This window comes from Labeo rohita, chromosome 16 (assembly GCF_022985175.1).
Source record: "Labeo rohita strain BAU-BD-2019 chromosome 16, IGBB_LRoh.1.0, whole genome shotgun sequence".
Taxonomy (NCBI): Eukaryota; Metazoa; Chordata; class Actinopteri; order Cypriniformes; family Cyprinidae; genus Labeo; species Labeo rohita.
In genome coordinates, this window is record NC_066884.1 from 102,753 (window position 1) to 122,316 (window position 19,564).

Sequence of the window (19,564 nt, forward strand, 5' to 3'; positions counted from 1 at the left end):
TTATTTGCACAGGGATCCCACTTACCGCTAGGAGGAAGTGAACGGGAGAGATTCAGATTTCACAAGTCAAAGATAAACATGCACCTGATCAGCAGCACACTGCATTACTGCGCCCTGTACGTGAGAACACCAGTGCTTTGAAAACTTATTGGAGTGGTGTTTCTCTAGTTACTTCAGTCATCTGGTCTGACTGGGTTTTTAATCCAGCGCCGCTTTTCACTGTTTGTGTTTGTGATTTTCCAGAAAGGTCACGTGCAGCGCGTGATCCTGTTTGTGTGTGGTTCGCGGTGTGTTTCTGCGGTCGAACGGCTTCTGCTCGGCCCGTTGGTGGAATAAGGTTGCGTGTTTCTGCTTCCTCATGTAAAGACGAGGCGACGATGATGTGATGACGGTCACTCGACACGCTGCGTTTTCTGAAGTTCACTCACACTTGCAGGTGCTCTCTCTGAACCGATGGTTTTCTTACTCCACCAATCACAGAGCAGCATGAGTGTGTGAGAGCTCTGTGATTGGCTGGTCTGGGTGTTGGCATAACATCAAGCAGATGAAAGGCTGAGTGTGTGTGTTGGTTCTCTCAGTATAAATATATTTTTCTCAAGATCTTAAAAAAACGTTTTGATATGAAGACTTACTGACTGAAATGCTTGTTTTAAACAAGTGTGAATTGTAACTATGAATTTCTTTCTTATGAAGAGTGTTTTTTTTTTCTCCAGACATGTGATCTCCTGTAGTGAAGTTTGATGCACGTCACGAACGTCTGCTCTGTTTAGAAATAGTTCACCCAAAAATGATCCTTCTCTCAACGTTTCATGTCTTTCCAAGCCTGTATGTCTTGTTTCCGTTTGTCCATACAGTGACAGTCAGTGAGCTCCATAGTTGTTTGAACCCGAGTGTTTTTCTCATGTGTTTCACAGGAGAAGAAAAGCCATACAGGTTTGGAACAAAATGAAATGATTATTATCAGGATTATGATTTTTGGACTATCACTTTAAACTCTGATAATCATCTGCTCAGCTAATTGACTCTTTGTGTATGCTTGTGTTTGCTGTGAACAGGCCTTCAGCTCTAAACCATGTTGTGTGCGTGTGTGTGTGTGTGTGTGTGTGTGTGTACTTGTTTTTGCTACATTACTTGTATTTGCTACATACCAAATGTCCCCACAAGGATAGTAAAACCTGAAATTTTTGACATTGTGGGGACCGGCCTGCGGTCCCCGCAATGTTAAAAAATGATTAAAAATAGTAAATGATGTTTATCTGAAAGTGTAACGATGCAAACATGTTTTCTGTGAGGGCTAGGTTTAGGGTTAGGGTTGGGTTAGGGGATAGACAGTATCGTTTGTTCAGTATAAAATCTATACAAGTCTATAGAAAGTCCCCACAATTCACAAAAACAAACGTGTGTGTGTGTGTGTGAGTGAGTGAGAGAGAGAGAGAGAGAGAGAGAGAGAGAGAGAGAGAAGCGGTCGCAGGTGTGTGACATTGACTCCAGAGCACATGAATCTCCTCCGCTGCTTGTTTACAGTCTCAGGGCCGGTGCAGACGACTCCTGAAATTACAGGCATTGCTCTGACAGGCGAACGTCCTCACGGCCCTCAGTGTCTGCTACTTCAAAGCGCTCGTCCCCCGTACGGCTGCGTCTTCAATGGCCGGAGGAGCTTTGAAGTGCCGCGCGTGTTTATGATAGCGGAGCCGGAGCGCTGGGCCCGAGCCATGATGGGAAGAGAGCGCTGGGACCGCAGGTGGCCTGGACGCTCTGTTTGTGTGTGTTTCTGAGCGTTATCTCACACGCGGCCTCTTAAAAGCCATAAAGTTCCCTTAATAGAGCTCTTAAAGGAAGAGAAGACACGCCGCTGGACCGGAGAGAGAGCAGATCGGCCTGCTGAAGGCAGCGCCACACAACAGGATGTTGAACATGAGCCTTTAATGCAGTCCCTCTGTCACACACACACACACACACACACGCAAACGCTCGTGCTCATGTTGTGTTCCTCGTTCAGTTCATCCTTTGTGATGCTGGAAGCTGATTGGCTCTCACAGGGCAGCGCCTGCGGGCCTGACATACAAGATCCCGGACGCGTCCAAAGCCGTTCTGGAAGTAGTGGGAGCTCATCAGCGGGACGGGCGGCGCTCTTATCGGATGATTGAGGCGTTCTGATTTACGCCAGAGAATTCCCAGTAAATCCCGAAGGCATGGGAGCCATTACGCGCGCGCGGTCGTGACGGATGACCTCAGCGCTGAACTGTGGGTAAAGATGATTGTTTAAGAACCAGAGAGGCTGATGTTTCATGAACGTTTATTGAAGAAAAATGTTATTTTTGGCTGATTATCAGTTGCTTTGAGCTCTCGTCTGAAGTGATAGTGTGTGCGTGTGTGTGTACTCACACACACTAATAGGCCGGTCCAGCTAATTGATGCTCTTCTCAGTGAGAAGTGAGAGTGAGCGGCGGTTTGTGCAGAGAGCCTGTGTTCAGTGTTTTTGTGTGTGTGTTGTAGGTGCGGTGCTGTTGGTGAGCGTTCAGGGCGTCGCTGTCAATGTGGATCCTGTTCTGTCCTCCTGGCTGCTCTTCCACCCTCAGAGAAGCAGCGCCAGCAGACAGACGCAACAGGTACATCAGTCAGTGTGTGTGTGTGTGTGTGAGAGTGTGTGTGAAGTTGCTGATGCTGAGTGATGCTTGCAGGTTTCCATGGTGATGAAGAAGAGGAGAGAGGATGAAGCATCTGTTGGCAGCACACCACTAACCAAACAACCCAGTAATCAGGCATCAGACTACACCAGCAGTCCTGTGAAGACCAAGACCGTGACAGGTACACACACACGTACGCAGCAAGCCCCACACACCGGGACGCACCATTTGTTCATAGTGTCCGTTTGTTCATTAAGGTTCTGTTTAATAAGAAAAAATGCATTTTCCGTCATGCATGCTTGCAACAGCGTTTCAGTTTTAGTTTTCAAAGTTCTGTTTAAAAGGGATTCGTTTGCTGATGTTTGGTAGATGTTCATTTGATGTCCCATGTGTGTCTTGTTAAAAAGCCATTTGAAACTGCTTTGTATTGTGAAGAGAGGCTGATGAGAATTAAAATGTGTCCCCAACCACTTTTCAGATTCTGCGCCAGTAGTTTTACCAGAGAATTCCCTTTTTATCTCATATTTCAATTGGTTTGTTTTATTTGTTTAATACTTGCTGTATGCCTAAGCTCTTGTCTTTCCACTTGAACCACATCACCAACTTTCACTAGGTTAGTAATGAGAAGCGTTTATAAACAGGAGTTACATTTCTTAATTTTTCTGTTTAATATTTTTTCAAACAAAAATGTAAGATCTGGCCACAAGCACAGCAAACTTGGACCTTTTTTAAACTTTTTTTTTTTTTTATTTAGATAGGACAGTGAAGAGATGACAGGAAAGGGTTAGGTAGAGAGAGGGGAACGGGATCAGCAAAGGACCTCGAGACGGGAATCGAGCTCGGGTCGCCGTGAGCGCAGTTGAGCAGTATATGTCGTGCACTAACCACAAGGCTATCGGCGCCGACTTAAACTAAAGCAGCGTATTTATCAGGAAAACAAATGGTTGAGCGTTTAAGGAGCGTTTGAGGAGTCGCTCTGCTGCTTCGTCAGGTGGTGTCGTGTGGGAGGTTTTGGGCTGGTTTGCATGTTTCTTGTCTGCAGGAGCTGCTCGAGATGGTTTGACCTTCACACTGCAGATGTTGATCATTTCCCAGTGTAATCAAAAGCCTCTCAGAGTCGATGCTTTACTGCAGCGTGGTTTTCATTAACAGAAACACAACACCGGTCTACAGACGCACACACACACTAAAGCTGGTCTTAACTCGACTTCCTTCTCTTTTCTTCCTGCAAATAATTGTGTTTGATTTGTGCAGCTATAGCTGTATCTGTATATACACACACACACACACGATTGACTGTGTGCGTCTTGGTGTATTTGTGCAACAGTGTGCGTGTTATGAACATAAAGAATGATCTAAATCTGTCTGCATTAACACTGTGTGTGTGTGTGTGTGTGTGTAGAGTCGAGGCCTCTTTCTGTTCCAGTGAAGGTTTTTCCATCATCTGAAGAATGTCACGTGAGTCCAGAGGAACACATGAAGAACCTGATAACACACACCTGGAACGCCGTCAAACGCCTCACGCTACAGGTGTGTGTGTGTGTGTGTGTGTGATGGTTGTGAGGTTTGTGTCGGCTGCTGCGGTCACTTCCTGCTGTTCTCTTTGACTCTCGTGTGTCTGTGTCGTTCTCTCTGATTGTGTCATGAGGTATTTTTGTTATATTTGACTCGAGTGTGTTCGCAGCAGCAGGTTGCTACAAAAACTGAAAGCGGATCTGCGCTAACAGACGCCCGTCGCCACGGAAAATCGCAGTAACGCAGGTCCGCTCAGCTGCCGCGCATTAACGAACAGGATATTTTCTCTGTGTTTGGTGAGGCTCACGGGACGCAGCAGATGTGTTGCGAGGAATTAAACTCTGCCGTCAACGTGAACTCGACGCTCGCTCCTTTCACGTCTGATTGTGAAGTTTCCATCAGTGCCATTTCGCCTCGGCCGTTTGCACAAACCAGTTAGACTAGTAATTCAAGTTAACCATTTACTTAAGACTGGTCATAACCAAAGTCCCTTTAAGACGAGTCATTTCACTCGGCGGCCATCTTTGAAACACCTCTTGGGCGTGCAAGTGCAGCTCCACACCAGTGAAATTCAGACTTGTCTCTTATGTTCAAATAACATAAAAAAGCTTGTTTTTGATGCTAGACCAGTGTGCATACGCAATCATTGCAAACGCCGCCTGTTTCAATAGGAACCGGAGCGTCTAACGGCAGCTGCAGCGAGGCGATGACTTTACTAATCAATGATTGGCTCTTTCGTGTAGAGGGCGGGGCTTATTCAGCATATTGGGCATGGCACTTTCTGTCATTCGTATGTAATAGGAGTCTTCCTATATATAAAGTGTTTGTCATAAGGTAATTGGATGTTTCTTTAAGTCATTTACGTGATTGATCTAATTTGAATCTGCAAAGAACCAAAGTAAGGAGTTAGTCAGACTAGTTCTAGTTCAGATCCCTGATGTTATAATCAGACTGTCGAGATCAAACCGACCGTTTCCCCACATTGCGAAAGTGAAGCGTGTGCTGAAATCTGTGACTCTGCGACCTGATTCAGCTTTTCCGTAGATTGTTAAACGCTTACGCTGTCCGTTCCTCTGAGATCCATCTAAACCCACGAGCGTAAGAGCTCGAGACTCGTGTTTGCTGGTGGCCGCCGGCGCTGGAGGGAAAACAAACGGGCACATCAAAAGCCTCATTACGGCAGCGGCCGGCGCTAATGGAGCGTCCAGCAGAAACAAACACACCCGCTGCGCTTTCACAGTTTATTTGACGTGATTACCACCTCCACCGCCAACACCGCAAGAACCGGCAGCTTCTGTGAGTGCTCAAGACCTCCAGAATCACTCTGTGTGTGTCTGATTGTGTGTGTGTGTGTGTGTGTGTGTGCTTGTTTTGATTCTACTTGTTTTGGACCAAGTGTCTTCACTTCTATTGTGAAATACTTTGCCAACCCACTAGTGAGACATTTGACAGGTCCTCACTAGTTAAAAATGTTTACAAATCAGCCGAAAGATGTTGTTGATGTAAGTCTAGTGTTCTGCACATGTTAGTGTGATGGGTGAGTGGAGGGTTAGGAGTTGGGTTAGCTGATAGAAAATATCATTAACCTGATCAACCTGAAAATCAAGGGAAGTCTATGCAATGTCCTTAACAAGATGTGTGTTTGAGTCTGAGTGTGTTTGTGTAAGCGGTGAGGAGACGGCTCATCTCTAACGCTCGCGCGGTCCCTGTGTGTTTTGTGCAGGTGGAGCTGCAGTCGTGCTGCGTGTTCATGCCGTCCGACAGCCTCCCGTCTCCCAGCACGCTGGTGTGCGGCGACATCCCCGGCACCGTCCGCAGCTGGTATCACAGTCAGGCGTGTATGCCGGGGACGCTGGTGCTGTGTCTGCCGCAGATCAGCGTGTTGAGCGCAGGACACCGGCGCATGGAGCCGCTGCAGGACGTCCCGTTCACCGTGCCCAGACCCGTGCTGGAGGAGGGTACGACAGCGGCGCTCTTCACGTTTCTCTCCGTGCGTTCCGAAGCAAGAGAGTGACGCGCGTCTGTGTGTGTGTGTGTGTGTGTGTTTGCAGGCGATGCGTTCCCGTGGACGGTGTCGGTGAGTCAGCTGAGCGTCTACTCTCTCCTGGGACAGCAGCGATCTCTCAGCGTGCTCGATCCGGTGGGCTGCACCTCCACGCTGGCGCTCACCGCACCCAAACTGCAGCCCGAGAGCAAAGACGCCTTCATCATGTGTCTGCATGTGGACCTGCAGCCGGTGCACCTGAAATGCTCCAACCCTCAGGTACTGCTGCGTTTCCCATCAGGCCACTGCATTCTCTAAATAAGGAAAGAAAGAAGTTCATATATGTGCGTGTGTGTGTGTATATTTATACGGTCTGATGTATGTTTTAGTGTTGTTTTTTGTTAATATATAATATTCAGTGTTTTTTTATATTAAATATCAGTCAATGCTGTGGATTCATTAGACGGATTCAATTTATTCTTCATAACAGTGACAGATTCAAACCAGTCAAACCACTGTTCAGATTTGAATCACCTCGCCGGGCGGAAACGTGAACGTCCTTCTGTTGTTGATCTGCACACAAACCCACGATTCACTTGATCCTCTCTGGAAACGTGAGATCCGGACTGTTTGTTCCGAACGCCAGCGCTCGCGTCTGCTCTCGGACGGAGCGTCTCGTTGTTTGGGTCCCTGTGAAATGAATGTTGACGTATCTGAGCGCAGATCTGCGAGCGCCGCTGATTGCCGCGTGCCCGTTGGCTGCCGTTCTCTCTGCGCCGTCGGCTGTGAGCGGAATGTGGCTGAAAGGAAACGCGTGTTCAATAATAGCTGCCCAAAACAAACTGCGGAATCAGAAGCAGAACTGCAGTTGGAAAACCAGCAGGAGGAAAAAATGATTCGCTCGTTTGTGATTTTGTGTACTGAATCTGACCATGATTCTGTGATGTTCTGATGGTCTGCAGGTGTGTGTGTTCAGTGGTATCAATCCTCTGATTTCTGCTTATTTTTCTAAGACTGTGTGTGTGAATCCAAACTGAAGCTCTCTGATCCTGAGAGGAGAATCCAGCTGAACTCCAGCGATGAACTCATGGATGAGATGCTCCACACACACACACACACACACACACAGCGTTTCTTAACTGTTTGTCTAAACAGATGTTGGTCATGTTTTCTGTTATCACACGGTTGGAACTAGTTAGACTCAGCTGCTGTGTTTGAACTAACCGGAGTTTATTTATAGAGCCGTTCAGGCGTCCAGCCAGCGGCTGATGACAGCGATCCGCTTATGAACATGAGCGGCTGATCATCGTGAACTCGGAGGATGTGCTGATGATGCTCTTCTGGAGACATTAGGAAGCGCCGTAGAGTGACGTGACACCAGACGATTGACGTCAAACCGCTCGTTTCGACAAGCTTTTCATTGTGTTATGATTTAGCAGGAAGTTACTCAACATTCATCTTTAATCTGCGGCCCTTTAGAAGCTCTTAATGCGTTCGGTTCGTGTCGTAAATTCGCTAAATTGAAGCCATGAAGAGTGTTAAATCAAGCTCTGGTGTGTCTCAGGTTCAGCTGGTGTTTGGTTTGTGGTGTCGATGGAGTCAGATCTTCAGCGTGTTTGACCGGATGCAGAGCAGAGGAGCTCAGAGAGCGTCGGCCGGATTCCCAGACTCCTCGGCGCCCCCCGCTGGACCCTCGTCACCCGTCCACAGCAGTGTGGGCACCGTCCCGCCGGATACCAGCACCTACAGCCCGTCAGCCGACCTGGGCTCTCCTACAGAGGTCAGAGGTCACACACATCATCACCCACACTTACGGACTGATCAGGTATATGTGTAAGTGTGGATGGGTTACAAATATATATGTTAATTATAAATATATTATTCACACACAGACATAAAACAATTTTGACAACACAAAAACAAAATTACAGATATATAAAAGTGTCATTTGCAAATACATAAAACTATCTTCTTTACTAATATATATATATATATATATATATTTTTTAAATGAATATAAATACGGCAGTAAAATATTTACACGCTCGTAATTTCATAATTGCGTAAGTTTTAATGAAGGATAAAATGTTTTCTGAAACTTACGAAACAAGATGTTTAGAGTCCTGACGAATCAGCATAAAGTGACTCACTACTTCAGTAAATGTTCTCTTGTTGTTTCATGAGGATATAATACTAATTAATTAATTATTATTATATAAATTAATTAATATGAATATAATAATTAATAATAATGTTTATCAATTATAATATAATGTATCAACTGGCTCACTTTGGGGAGTGTGTCGCGTGTGTTTCAGGGTGATTCTGTGCACACCGAGGATCCTGCGGCGTGTGAGACCATGACACTGGAGCAGAAGACGTGCAGCATCAGCGGCGCCAGCGGAAAACTCAGCGTCTGGATGCAGTGGATGCTGCCTAAACTCACACTCAAGCTGTTCTCCTGCGACCCCAGAAACAACGGTACCGAGTGCACAGACACGCGCCGCACACACATACAGATACACTCAACCTCTCTCACAGCACGTCTCAGAACAGTGAGGCGACCTCCGTGTGTGATTCGGCCAAAAACGACCCGTCGCTGCTTTAGCGCTTGATATTTTAAGCAGGGAAAGACAGAGGGTTGAGGAAGGAAAGCGAGAGCAGAGGTGAGACGAGCGCAGCAGGACCGTCTGCTGATCTTGGACCTCCTGTCACGGCCGCGTGACACGCAGCTGCGAGGGAGAGCGGGAGCGGCGCTCTGCGTCGTATGCGGAAGGGAAGCGCAGAACCGCGTGTGAGAGTCGCAGCCCCGGAGGAACGCTTTGAGCTCTCGGCCGCGCCGCTGCCGCTGGTGTTTGTTGTTATTTTTCTTGGGGCTGTTTGGTGCTGAATGGACGTATCGCCTCTTCAAACAGGAAACAGGAAGTGGCTCTGAGCTCTTGGGCCGTGGGGATCACAGCTGCCCGGACGGCAGAACAAGCAGAGATTGACAGAAAACTGACATGATCCTCCGGGTGTGCTCATACACACACACAGAACGAGCAGCTCGCTGACCTCTGACCTTTGACCTGCTGCTGATGCAGAATGAATGAGATGAAGAGCATCTCCTGCTACACATCTGCAGTGTGTGTGTGTGTGTGTGTGAACTGCTTCATTATTGTCACTGTGTATCCAGAGGAGACTGAGCCTTTGACTTTTACACTATATAGAAGTTTGAGTTAAAGAATACACATCAGCTAGTAGTAATTAAGTTTGTTGTGAAACAAAAATGTTATAAACTGAAAGCTCATCAGTGTGACTAGAAGACATTAAGACATTCTAAATATTACTATTACGAATTTCTGTAAAGCTGCTTTACAAGAACTTGTGTTTTATATCAAGATGTACAAATACATGTGTGTGTGTTTCAGAGCTGTGTGTGATGGCAGAGATGGAGGACATGAGCGCATCTGTGGACGTTCAGGACGTTTATACGAAGGTGAAGTGTAAAGTGGGCAGTTTCCACATAGATCATTACAGAAGCAGGTAAGTGCAGCTCACACACACACACACACACACACACACACACGTTTGTTTTTGTGAATTGTGGGGACTTTCCATAGACTTCTATAGTTTTTATACTGACCAAACGATATTTTCTATCCCCTAACCCAACCCTAACCCTTACAGAAAACATGTTTGCATCGTTACGCTTTCAGATAAACATCATTTACTATTTTTAATCATTTTTTAACACAATGTCAAAAATTTCAGGTTTTGCTATCCTTGTGGGGACATTTGGTCCCCACAATGTAGCAAAAACAAGTACACACGCATGCACTCACACAAACGCTCATTCACACACACACACACACACACAGGTTTGAGGTTTACTGTGATGTGTTTGGGAGCAGAGAGAAGCGTGTGGGTCAGAGTGTCGGTGCGGCCCAGTGTTTTCACCCAGAGCTTGTGTGTGTTGTAGGCCTGCTGAGCACTGGCTCTATGGCGGAGTGATTCTGCAGTGCAAGGAGACGCCTGCGGTGAGACCCTGCAGCTCCGGAGCGCTTGTACCGCTAATCTAGAAACGCTCGCCCACGCGCCGCTGCTCTCTGTCCCGTTCCACGGCGATCTAGATCTCAGGCTCTCTTACAAAGTCTAGAGGCAAAAACACGCTGCCTTCGGGGAGAGCGATCCCATCATACACTTCTGGTTCTGTTAGCATGGCTGCTGATACTGATTTCATGATCTGATTCAATATCGATTTATTTGGGAATATTGTAGCTATGTGTAAAATGTTTCTACATTTAGTATAATATTAAATGTTAAAGAGTCCAAACCATTAAAAGCATTACTTTAAACCCAGCCCTACTCACTAGGTTTTGGATGAGAGCCGTGAGACGCTGCAGTCGTTTGATTGTTCCTGGTGTTGGACAGAGAGTGTGTGTGTGTGTGTTTTGGGGAGTGTGTGTGTGTGTTCTCTCACGTTCAGTCCTCTGGTGATTTCTCTTCTCTCTGCTCCCAGAATCCTTTTCACCAGCTTCCAATCAAACGGCAAGCCAATCAGAGCTCTGAACTGACCTTTCACCTCTGTGTTTGTGTTTTCCTCTCGTGTGTGTGCAGTGCTGAAGAGAGCCCACCGCGTGCCGGCCCGTGTGGTGGGGTCGTCCTCTCTTGCACTGAAAAGCTGAACAGACGCACGGTTCTGCTGCGACCGCTCAGCAAGCAGGAGCCTTACAGCCATTTCAGCTTCTTTCCACCTGTAAGAGCCGCTGCCTCTGTTTCCACACAAACGCTGCTTCCGCAGATCTCAGACGCCGGCTGCCGGCGACACCGCGCTTCGTCCGCATTCATTAGTGCGCGAATCAGCCGATCAAAGCTGCTGTAACGGCCCTGGATGTTGAAGGATGTCAATCGAGTATTCTGAGTAAATCTCAGGACGTTAAAGTGTGAAACGCAGACGTCAGCCGCTGTTCGGGATGTCTGGCAGTTTAGTTTAAATGTGGAATATTTGGAAACGTTTCTGATTGAACTAATTATGTTGTTAATATTACGTGTCCCACAAAGGTCGTATTTGTCAGCCTCGTATATATCTTTGAGGTCGTCTCATTTAAGAAACAAATTCACGGAAATGACAGTCGTTTACGCCTCACGAGAAATAACGCTGAACTTTATAACGGCTACTGTTCTTAAACGAGATATCCGTGATGGCGTATGATGCATGAACCCCAATTCAGGAAACGTTGCTACGAAACAGATGTGACAGAATGTGAGTTTCAATTCTGCGCTCGCTCCGAAGAACCCAAAGTGCAGCTGAAGCGAGTGTTGCTGGCAGCGGCCGCAGTCGTGACGTGGCGTCCGTTACCGACGCCTGATGCGCTGCGGCGGCGTCTCTCTGTCTGATCACGAGCGTGTTTGATTACGCGCTGACGCGGCTGTTTTCGTGTCGCTTTGAGTTTGTGTGATTGTAGCGAGCGACGATCGCTCGAGCCTTAACCGTATCTGACCTCTGGCGGCCCTACAGACGGCGGCGAAGGCTTTGGAGGTGTCGCACCAGCAGCACGGCTTCCTGTCGGTGACGTACACGCAGGCCGTGACGCGGAACGTGCGGCACAAGCTGACGGCGCGTCAGGAGCGCGTGCCGGCGTCTCAGCGGCTGTGCGAGGACGGGGCGGACGGGTCGCCGCAGTACCTGCACGAGATCCTGCTCACGGCGCAGCCCTTCGACCTGGTGCTCTCCTGCCCCCTGCTGGTGACGGTGGCACGCGTCTTCCACGTGTCCCCGCCGCTACACCCGCGTCCCCCCATCCGAGAGCACGTGTCCGCCGGGCAGCCGATGAGAGGACACTCGCTGTCGTCCAGCAGCCTGCCGCTCGTCTACGTCAACACCAGCGTGATCCGGATCTTCTGCCCTCTGGAGGACAAGCAGAGCAGCACACGTGAGCACACGTCGCCCTCGCTGCATCTCTTACACATTGGTGATGAGGATGATGATGATTTGTGTTTGTGTTCAGATTCACAGCTCAAGCACAGGAAGGAAGACACAGTTGTGCTGAAGATCGGATCGGTGAGCGTCGCTCCACAGGCTGATAATCCACTGCCACGCTCCGTACTGCGCAAAGACATCTACCAGTGAGTCAGTGTGTGTGTGTCTGGTGTTTTTCCACAGTGCTGGTGTTCACAGAGCAGATCATTGAAATCTTGTGGAGTTGTGCTGAGACTGATGTCACTGGTGTGTGTGTGTGTGTGTGTGTGTGTGTGTGTGTGTGTTCGAGTGAATAGTTGTGGTCTCTCTGATGCTATTCTAAGACGCTCCCACTGTGAGAATCACAACCACAACACTTACATTCACACTCTTTCTCTCACAAACACACACACACACACACACACACACACACACACAGTCACTACTTGTGTTTCATACTGCTGTTCCTCTCATCTGTTTCATTCAGAGGAAAAGCTTCATTAACGGGGCTAATGATCTCTTGAATTGTGGAAAGCGCATAAAAGTGTCTGCAGAAATGTTTCTCATCTGTGTGGATGGAGTGGGTTGGTTATGGTTAGCTCAGGGGCCTGTACCGAGATGGTAGTGTAACAAATTCAGAGTTACAGGATTAGTTTTGAGTTGACAAAACCAAACCACTCCAATCCGGCTTTGTTGTACCAACATGATGCTGATCATCAACTTTCTTTGTCAGCTCAGGCTTTGATCCTGAGTTTGTGGCGCCCGTGCATATGAATGTGTGACATCGCTGGCGAACAGCCAATCACAGGCCTTGGTTAAAGGTTAAAGGTTTTGCTAAAGGTTAAAGGAGAAGTCCACTTCCGGAACAACAATTTACAGATAATGTACTCAGCCCCTTGTCATTCAAGATATTCATGTCTTTCTGTCTTCAGTAGTAAAGAAAGTATAGTTTTTGAGGAAAACATTTCAGCATTTTTCTCCATATAATGGACTGATATGGTGCCCCGAGTTTGAACTTCCAAAATTTAGTTTAAATGCAGCTTCAAAGGCTCTAAACGAGTAAGAGGGGTCTTATCTAGTGAAACAATCGCTCGTTTTTTTTTTTTTTTTTTATAAAAATGTGTATACTTTTTAAGCACAAAAGCTGGTGTCGCACAGGCTCTGGGATGCGCGTCCACGACACTATGAATCATGTCTAAGTTCATCGTCTGTGTTCTCTGGCTCAGAGTAGCGTATGGTGAAAAACTCCATCTTATTTTCTCCTACAACTTCAAAATCGTCTGACATCGTTGTACCTTTTTGTTTGTAAACAGCGTTTGACTTACTTGCACTTTCTTAGTCTTTGCGCGTTCGCTTTGTAAACACTGGGTCTGTAGTTCCGCGTGACCTTTCGTCATGATTCAATATTACGTAGCGTCGTGGACGCGCATCCCAGAGCCTGTGCTACACCAGCTTTTGTGCTTAAAAACAGGGTTTCCGCGGGTCTTAAAAAAATCTTAACTCTTAAATCGCTTTCCCGTGAATTAAGGCCTTGAAAAGGTCTGAAGTCCTAGCAGAAAGTCTTAAATTCATATGATTATGGCATTAATTTTCGTGAGGGATTGTTTCCTCGTGTGTTTCGTTTTAAAATGAAGCCAAGGGGTAATTTCTGTGCTACATGGTTTAGGTCGCTTAATATTCATTAAACAATACGCGCTAGATGGCGGTATGAGCCGCTTCATCTGTCAGTCACACTGTCATTTGAATTTTTTTATAGTAATAAAAATCCTTTAGTTTAGTTAGTGAACAGAAAATATAATTAATACTGAACGCGGCTGCTCAGTGCAGTGTGCCGAACCACAGTCGCATCACAGATCAGATTTTATTTATCACGTAGAGTGAGTGGAGCTGACCGACAAGACTATGGCGGAAGAGTTTCAACGAAATGCAAAAGCGCCTGTTTTAAAAATATTTTGGATTTTGAAAAGTCTTTTCACTTATGCCGTTTATCTAAGGTGATAGTGGAAGTTTCATATTTATTTGGTTCCACCGTGTTTACAGATTTTTATTTATTTAAACCGTATGTGTTTTTTTTAATTTATATTAAGCGTGCAAAGTGTATGCCGTGCTTCCAAGCTTTCTTATTCGTTTTGCTATAAACGTTCTACGTTTCTTATTTATTTGGTTCCACAGTGTTTTTCATTTTTGTATACCTATTTAAACTTTGCGTAAAGTTATTATTTTATATTAGGCATATAGCATGGTATATTATTATTCGTTTTGTTAATAAAAGTTCGTTACGTTATGTTAATGCCGCTAATTTAAAAGTGAAAGTAAAATGCGCAGTTGCTCAAAAAAAAAAAAACCTTTAGTTATTTTCGTAATATTAACATAGACATATACATACATGTACACACATACAGTAGGATAAGCACACGTAACGCGCCACTCCTCCCGCGCCCGCGCCCGCGCCCGCCCTCACCTCAAGTAACTTAGTCTAATGTTTGCGGCTGACTGTAATCATAATAAGCGGTCCGGCGCCGAGAAAAGAAAACGAAAAAAAGGCGAGATGACGCCCGTGTATCACTTTCAGGTGCGTTCATAATCTTGAGAAACGTTTTTGGCTGTTAACGTTAATAACGTGTTTTACTGTCGGTAATCATTTTACCACCACCAACGCACCTGCCTTATAGTTTCCATGGCTTAAAATGCATTAACCGATATAAAGACAATGAGGCAATAATGATCGGTTAATTAAAAATAATCATATGCTTTCATTGAATAAAACTGATAAAATACATATGAAATAAACTATTTATGTACATTACATATTATTACAAATGCCTGCAAAGGACGCCAATAATTGTTGTTGTTACACTTACGGGACGAACAAATCCTTGTTTAATAGTGACCAAATATTTAAATCAAATATCCACTTAATCTTGTGATAGAAATGCTACAGCCTCTATAGTTTCTTCAACAAAAACATGTGGACATCACAACCCTTGCCAAAATTAACCATGGTTTTATCAAAGTAAAACTGCTTAATTTTCTTTTGTGTGTTCTTTGGATGCTTGAGACAATAAAATCAATTAGACAACTGTATTAGGCCTAATATAATCATAGTCATAGGTAACTGTCTAGATCTACAACTGTAATTTATAAATACAATATAATTGCAATTTATTCATTTATTAAAGTTCTATTTTGACCTTGTGTAATAGGTGTGTGTGTGTTTTTTTTTTTTTACTTCCATAATGAGGGAGGGAGCATAACAATACAATTCTGCTTAGGGCACCCATTTGGCCAGCAGCTGCCCTGTTTACAAGCTACTTAAAACTGAAGGAAAGCGAGGAAAAGAGGGAAAACTCAAATGAATTAATAACGAACAATTGCTAGACACTGAATTGCTGTCAATTTGAAAGTGAAAGTAAAACTCGAACTATACTTAGAGAACATATTGCCGTATTGTCTTCCGTTTGATTTTTTTTTCCTTAAATTTTCTTTAGTTGGTCTTAAAAAGGTCTTAAAAAAGTCTTAAATTTACCCTCATAAAACCTGCAGAAACCCTGAAAAAGTATGCAGTTTTTTATTTTTTTTTTAAAAAAGAGCAATTGTTTCGCTAGACCTTTCTTCCTCGGCTGGGATCGTTTAGAGCCTTTGAAGCTGCATTTAAACTACATTTTGGAAGTTCAAAATCGGGGCACCAGTGAAGCCCATTATAAGGAGAAAAATCCTCCACTGTTTTCCTCAAAAAACATAATTTCTTTGCCACTGAAAACAGAAAGACATGAACATCTTGGATGACAAGGGGGTGAGTACATTATCTGTAAATTGTTGTTTTGTAAGTGGACTTCTCCTGAATGATCTTGCTCAATCAGTGCAGTCACAAGTAAAACTTGTGTCTTTGGGTCGCGTCTGTCTGTGAGTGATCATTACAGTGTCAATGCGCAACCGAACTGATCACTGACATCAGCGTGATTCACTCTGGAGGTCAAAGTTCAGCATCTGCCTCAGTGTTCAGTCAGATAATGACCTGCCCCTCCCTGCCCGTCTCTCTCTCTCTCTCTCTCTCTCTCTCTCTGTTGAGCACATGGCTGGTGTCGTCGTGTGTTTACAGGCTGTTTGTGACATATAAACTCTGCGGGAGATAAATGACCGGAGCAATTAAGATGTTGAAATGGAGTTCAAACACGGTGAGTTTGAGCGGCGGCTCGTTCCCACAGCGCTCACAGGAAGCCCGTCCTGCTGTCGACGTGCGGCGAGTTACGGCTCTCAGGAGGCAGAGGAGGCTCTGCGGCGATGATGATGATGATGATGATGATGATTTGTGTACGAGGATATTAAACTCTTATCAGGCTAATGGGGAACAGGCGTGCGGCGTGCGTTTGGCCTGCAGGAAGGGCTGCGCGTCACACCCGAACACGGCCGCCGTGAGTGTGAGAACACGCTCTCAGCTCGCCGTCGCCCTCGTCCCGAGCCTTTCATTTGCGCCCGCGCGCCGCGTCCTCCCGAACGCCACGGTTTGCCTCTCTCTCCGCCGCTGCTCTCGCCACTAATTACAGTCATTTTAGCTTAAATTAAATGCAATCGAATTTGACTGCGGCAGTAAATCTCACCGTGCCTTTACCCAGAATTCTCAGAGCGCGGGGCCGTTTAGCGACGACCGCAGCCGGCGTGAGTCATGATGTCACTGGACGTGTCGTGAATCAGGTGGCGTGAGAATCTCCTCGCAAACACACGCAGACGGCCGCCGGATCTCACCGAAACACAATGAGCACTTATATTTAGCATCAAGATAACGAAGCCTGTTTTTAGAGCTTCAGACAGAAATCATCATTTACTCTCCCTCGTGTCCTTCAGACCTGTGCGCCTTTGTGTCTTCTGTGGAACATAAAAGCAGATATTTTTAAAAAGAAAATGTAAATGTTTTTTATTTTGTCCATGTAATTAAAGTCAAACTTAATAAAAAATATGAGAAGAAAGAAAGTCGTACACGATTGGAATAAGTAAATAATGATCAAATCAGGTACATTATTTTCATGGGAATAGAGCACATTTCAAACAAACCGATGAAGCAGACGTGTGCGTGTGTTGATAGTTGATCGTGTCGTTTGTGATCTGGTCTCGCGTTCAGCTTGAGCTCCTGTGATACTACGAATGTGATCGATCGCCATGGAAACAGCGATCGGTGTTGATGTGAGCGTCTCTCGGTGAAGATGTTTATGAACGCTGGTGAGAAACATCAGATCTCCTCTAGAGCTCGGCACATCTGGAGGCGTTTAGACTCGCAGGCCGTGTTTAAAGCGGCAGCCCAGCGGGCCAGTGCAAATAAACACATCACAACATCACTGCTGATGTCACACACACACACACACACACACAGATCTGATTGCCCACACTGAATGTGTCTGATGAGAGATATGACAGTAATGTGTGTCAGAGCGTGTGTGTGTGTGTGTCCCTCATCAGAGAAAGACATCAGCTACTATATTACACTCTGTGTGTGTGTGTGTGTGTGTGTGTGTGTGCGTGCGTGTTACTGTCCTGCTGCAGCTCTGATCACACCTCACCCTCTCTTTTAGACGGGCGTTGAATCTGGGTGTTCTCCGTGACCCGGGGTCAGAGGTCGAGGACCGTCAGTATCAGATCGACCTCCAGTGCATCAACATGGGCACGGCTCACTGGGACGACCTGCGGCCGGAGCGCGAGGGACCGGCGGGCGGCTCTCCTGCAGACGGCGAAAGGAGTTCCCAGAATCCCGCGCTGGAGTGGAACATGGCCAGCAGGTGGGCGATGTGCTGCGTCTGGAGCGCTAGAGCATTCTGGGTACTTCCTGACTGACGGCATGAGCTCGTTCACACGGATTCGTTCAGTCGGTGCTGGTCAGACAGATGAAGTGAGACGTCTGTCTGATATTGTTTGGAGAGGAAGTGTGTTAATAGCATCTTCGGTCTTACCGGAGGACATGTATGATTCTTTCCGAGACTGTGAACCCACCGCAGTCACGTGACGACTGGCGCTTCCTGTCCTGAGATAAAACGGGAATGAAGGGCTGGATCTTTTTTGGTCAGAGCGCCTCATTTTCACTCTAGAAATCTGTATTTGAGCTCAGAGCTGCGTCTTATTAACCTGTAGCTAACAAATCAGACAGCTTTAGGGATCCCAAACGTGATAGTTTAATAACAGTAACAGTATTAGTTATGTAGTAATAATGATAACGGTAATATTGATTATCATTAAATTTTCAAGTTTTTTTTTACTTTACAGTACAGTAGTTTTATTACAATAGTAATGTATTTCTTATTTACAACTTTTATTATTTTTAATTCTAGTCACCATCACAATAAAAATATGCATAGACACATTATAGACATATTGATATTCTGATTTTTGTAGCAGCTTTACAAACAAGCAAAAAAGCAGTTCTTTAAAAAAAAAAATCACATTTGACCCCATAATCGTTATTTTTATTGACGTCCAGTGAGTTTAAAATCTCCAGAGCAGATCGCACGAACCTAGAGCTCCGACAGCAGAGCGTTCGTGGGACGTTAGCCAGTGTCTCTCTGTGGTCCTGTACTGTCATCTCTGGATGACTGAGGGCTTGAACAGGAATACCGTATGCGGCAGCCTAGCCCAAGATCACATGATCCCCTGACAGGAAGGAGAACGTGTCTGCTAATCGCAAGCGTTAGCCGCGGAGGGTCTCTGCTGTACGGGTGGGTTACAGCGGAGGTCATGTGATCTCTCTGGCACCTGTTCAGGTAACAGGATCTTCAGCGGATACGCTCCAATCGTGTGCCGGCAGTAATCCCAGAGTTCCCTCTGTCTAATCCACTGCCCACCATAAATATTAGAGCGACGCTGTTTGATTGTTTTAATAGTAGCAGATGTGGCACCTTATAAAGCGCCGCGTGTTTGTTTTACTACCCACAAATGTTCTCAGAGATCCGATCGGAGTTCATGTGTGGGAGTGGGAGCGTGGGAGCCTGTGTGTGTGTGTGTGTGACAGAGAGAGAGAGAGAGAGAGTATGAGTGAATGAGTGTGTGTGTGTGTGTGTGTCAGGTAGTGTCTCTCTGTTGTCTGCGGCGCTGCACTGGTTTCTCCTGCACTGAGAGGCGCGTCATTGAGCTGCTGTACATCAGTTCTGCTTCAGTTTCATTTGTTTATATTTCTGATGTTCTGATAAACACCATTAATGATGTTGATTCATGTTTTGAGTTTATACAGTGTAGGACCTGATCCGCTGTGCCTTTGTGTTTGTTTATGAGATATTTCTGAAGGTTTGATAATGTTTTCAGCTCTGTGAGACTCGCTGTAGCTCCGATTGACTGAGTGAGTGTGTGTGTGTGTGTGTGTGTGTGTTTGCAGTATCCGCCGGCAGCAGGAGAAGCGAGTGATCCTGTCTCCGATCATCACGGATTTCTCTGTGCGGATCACAGCAGCTCCAGCTGTAATTTACCGGAAGCCCCTGTCAGCGGATCACGGCGCAGCAGAGGTATGTGTGTGTGAGATGC

General features: G+C 45.9%; 1 protein-coding gene across 1 annotated transcript in view; it reads left to right on the top strand.

The window, feature by feature from the left end:
* Window positions 1-19,564, top strand: part of LOC127178049 (intermembrane lipid transfer protein VPS13B-like) — a 78,856-nt gene that overhangs the window by 26,768 nt on the left and 32,524 nt on the right. Inside the window, 13 exon segments of the mRNA XM_051130677.1 lie at window positions 2,497-2,609; window positions 2,682-2,808; window positions 4,030-4,157; window positions 5,866-6,100; window positions 6,194-6,405; window positions 7,691-7,906; window positions 8,445-8,607; window positions 9,537-9,651; window positions 10,726-10,864; window positions 11,627-12,041; window positions 12,117-12,234; window positions 17,632-17,835; window positions 19,419-19,545. Coding sequence (XP_050986634.1) covers window positions 2,497-2,609; window positions 2,682-2,808; window positions 4,030-4,157; window positions 5,866-6,100; window positions 6,194-6,405; window positions 7,691-7,906; window positions 8,445-8,607; window positions 9,537-9,651; window positions 10,726-10,864; window positions 11,627-12,041; window positions 12,117-12,234; window positions 17,632-17,835; window positions 19,419-19,545 — 2,312 coding nt within the window.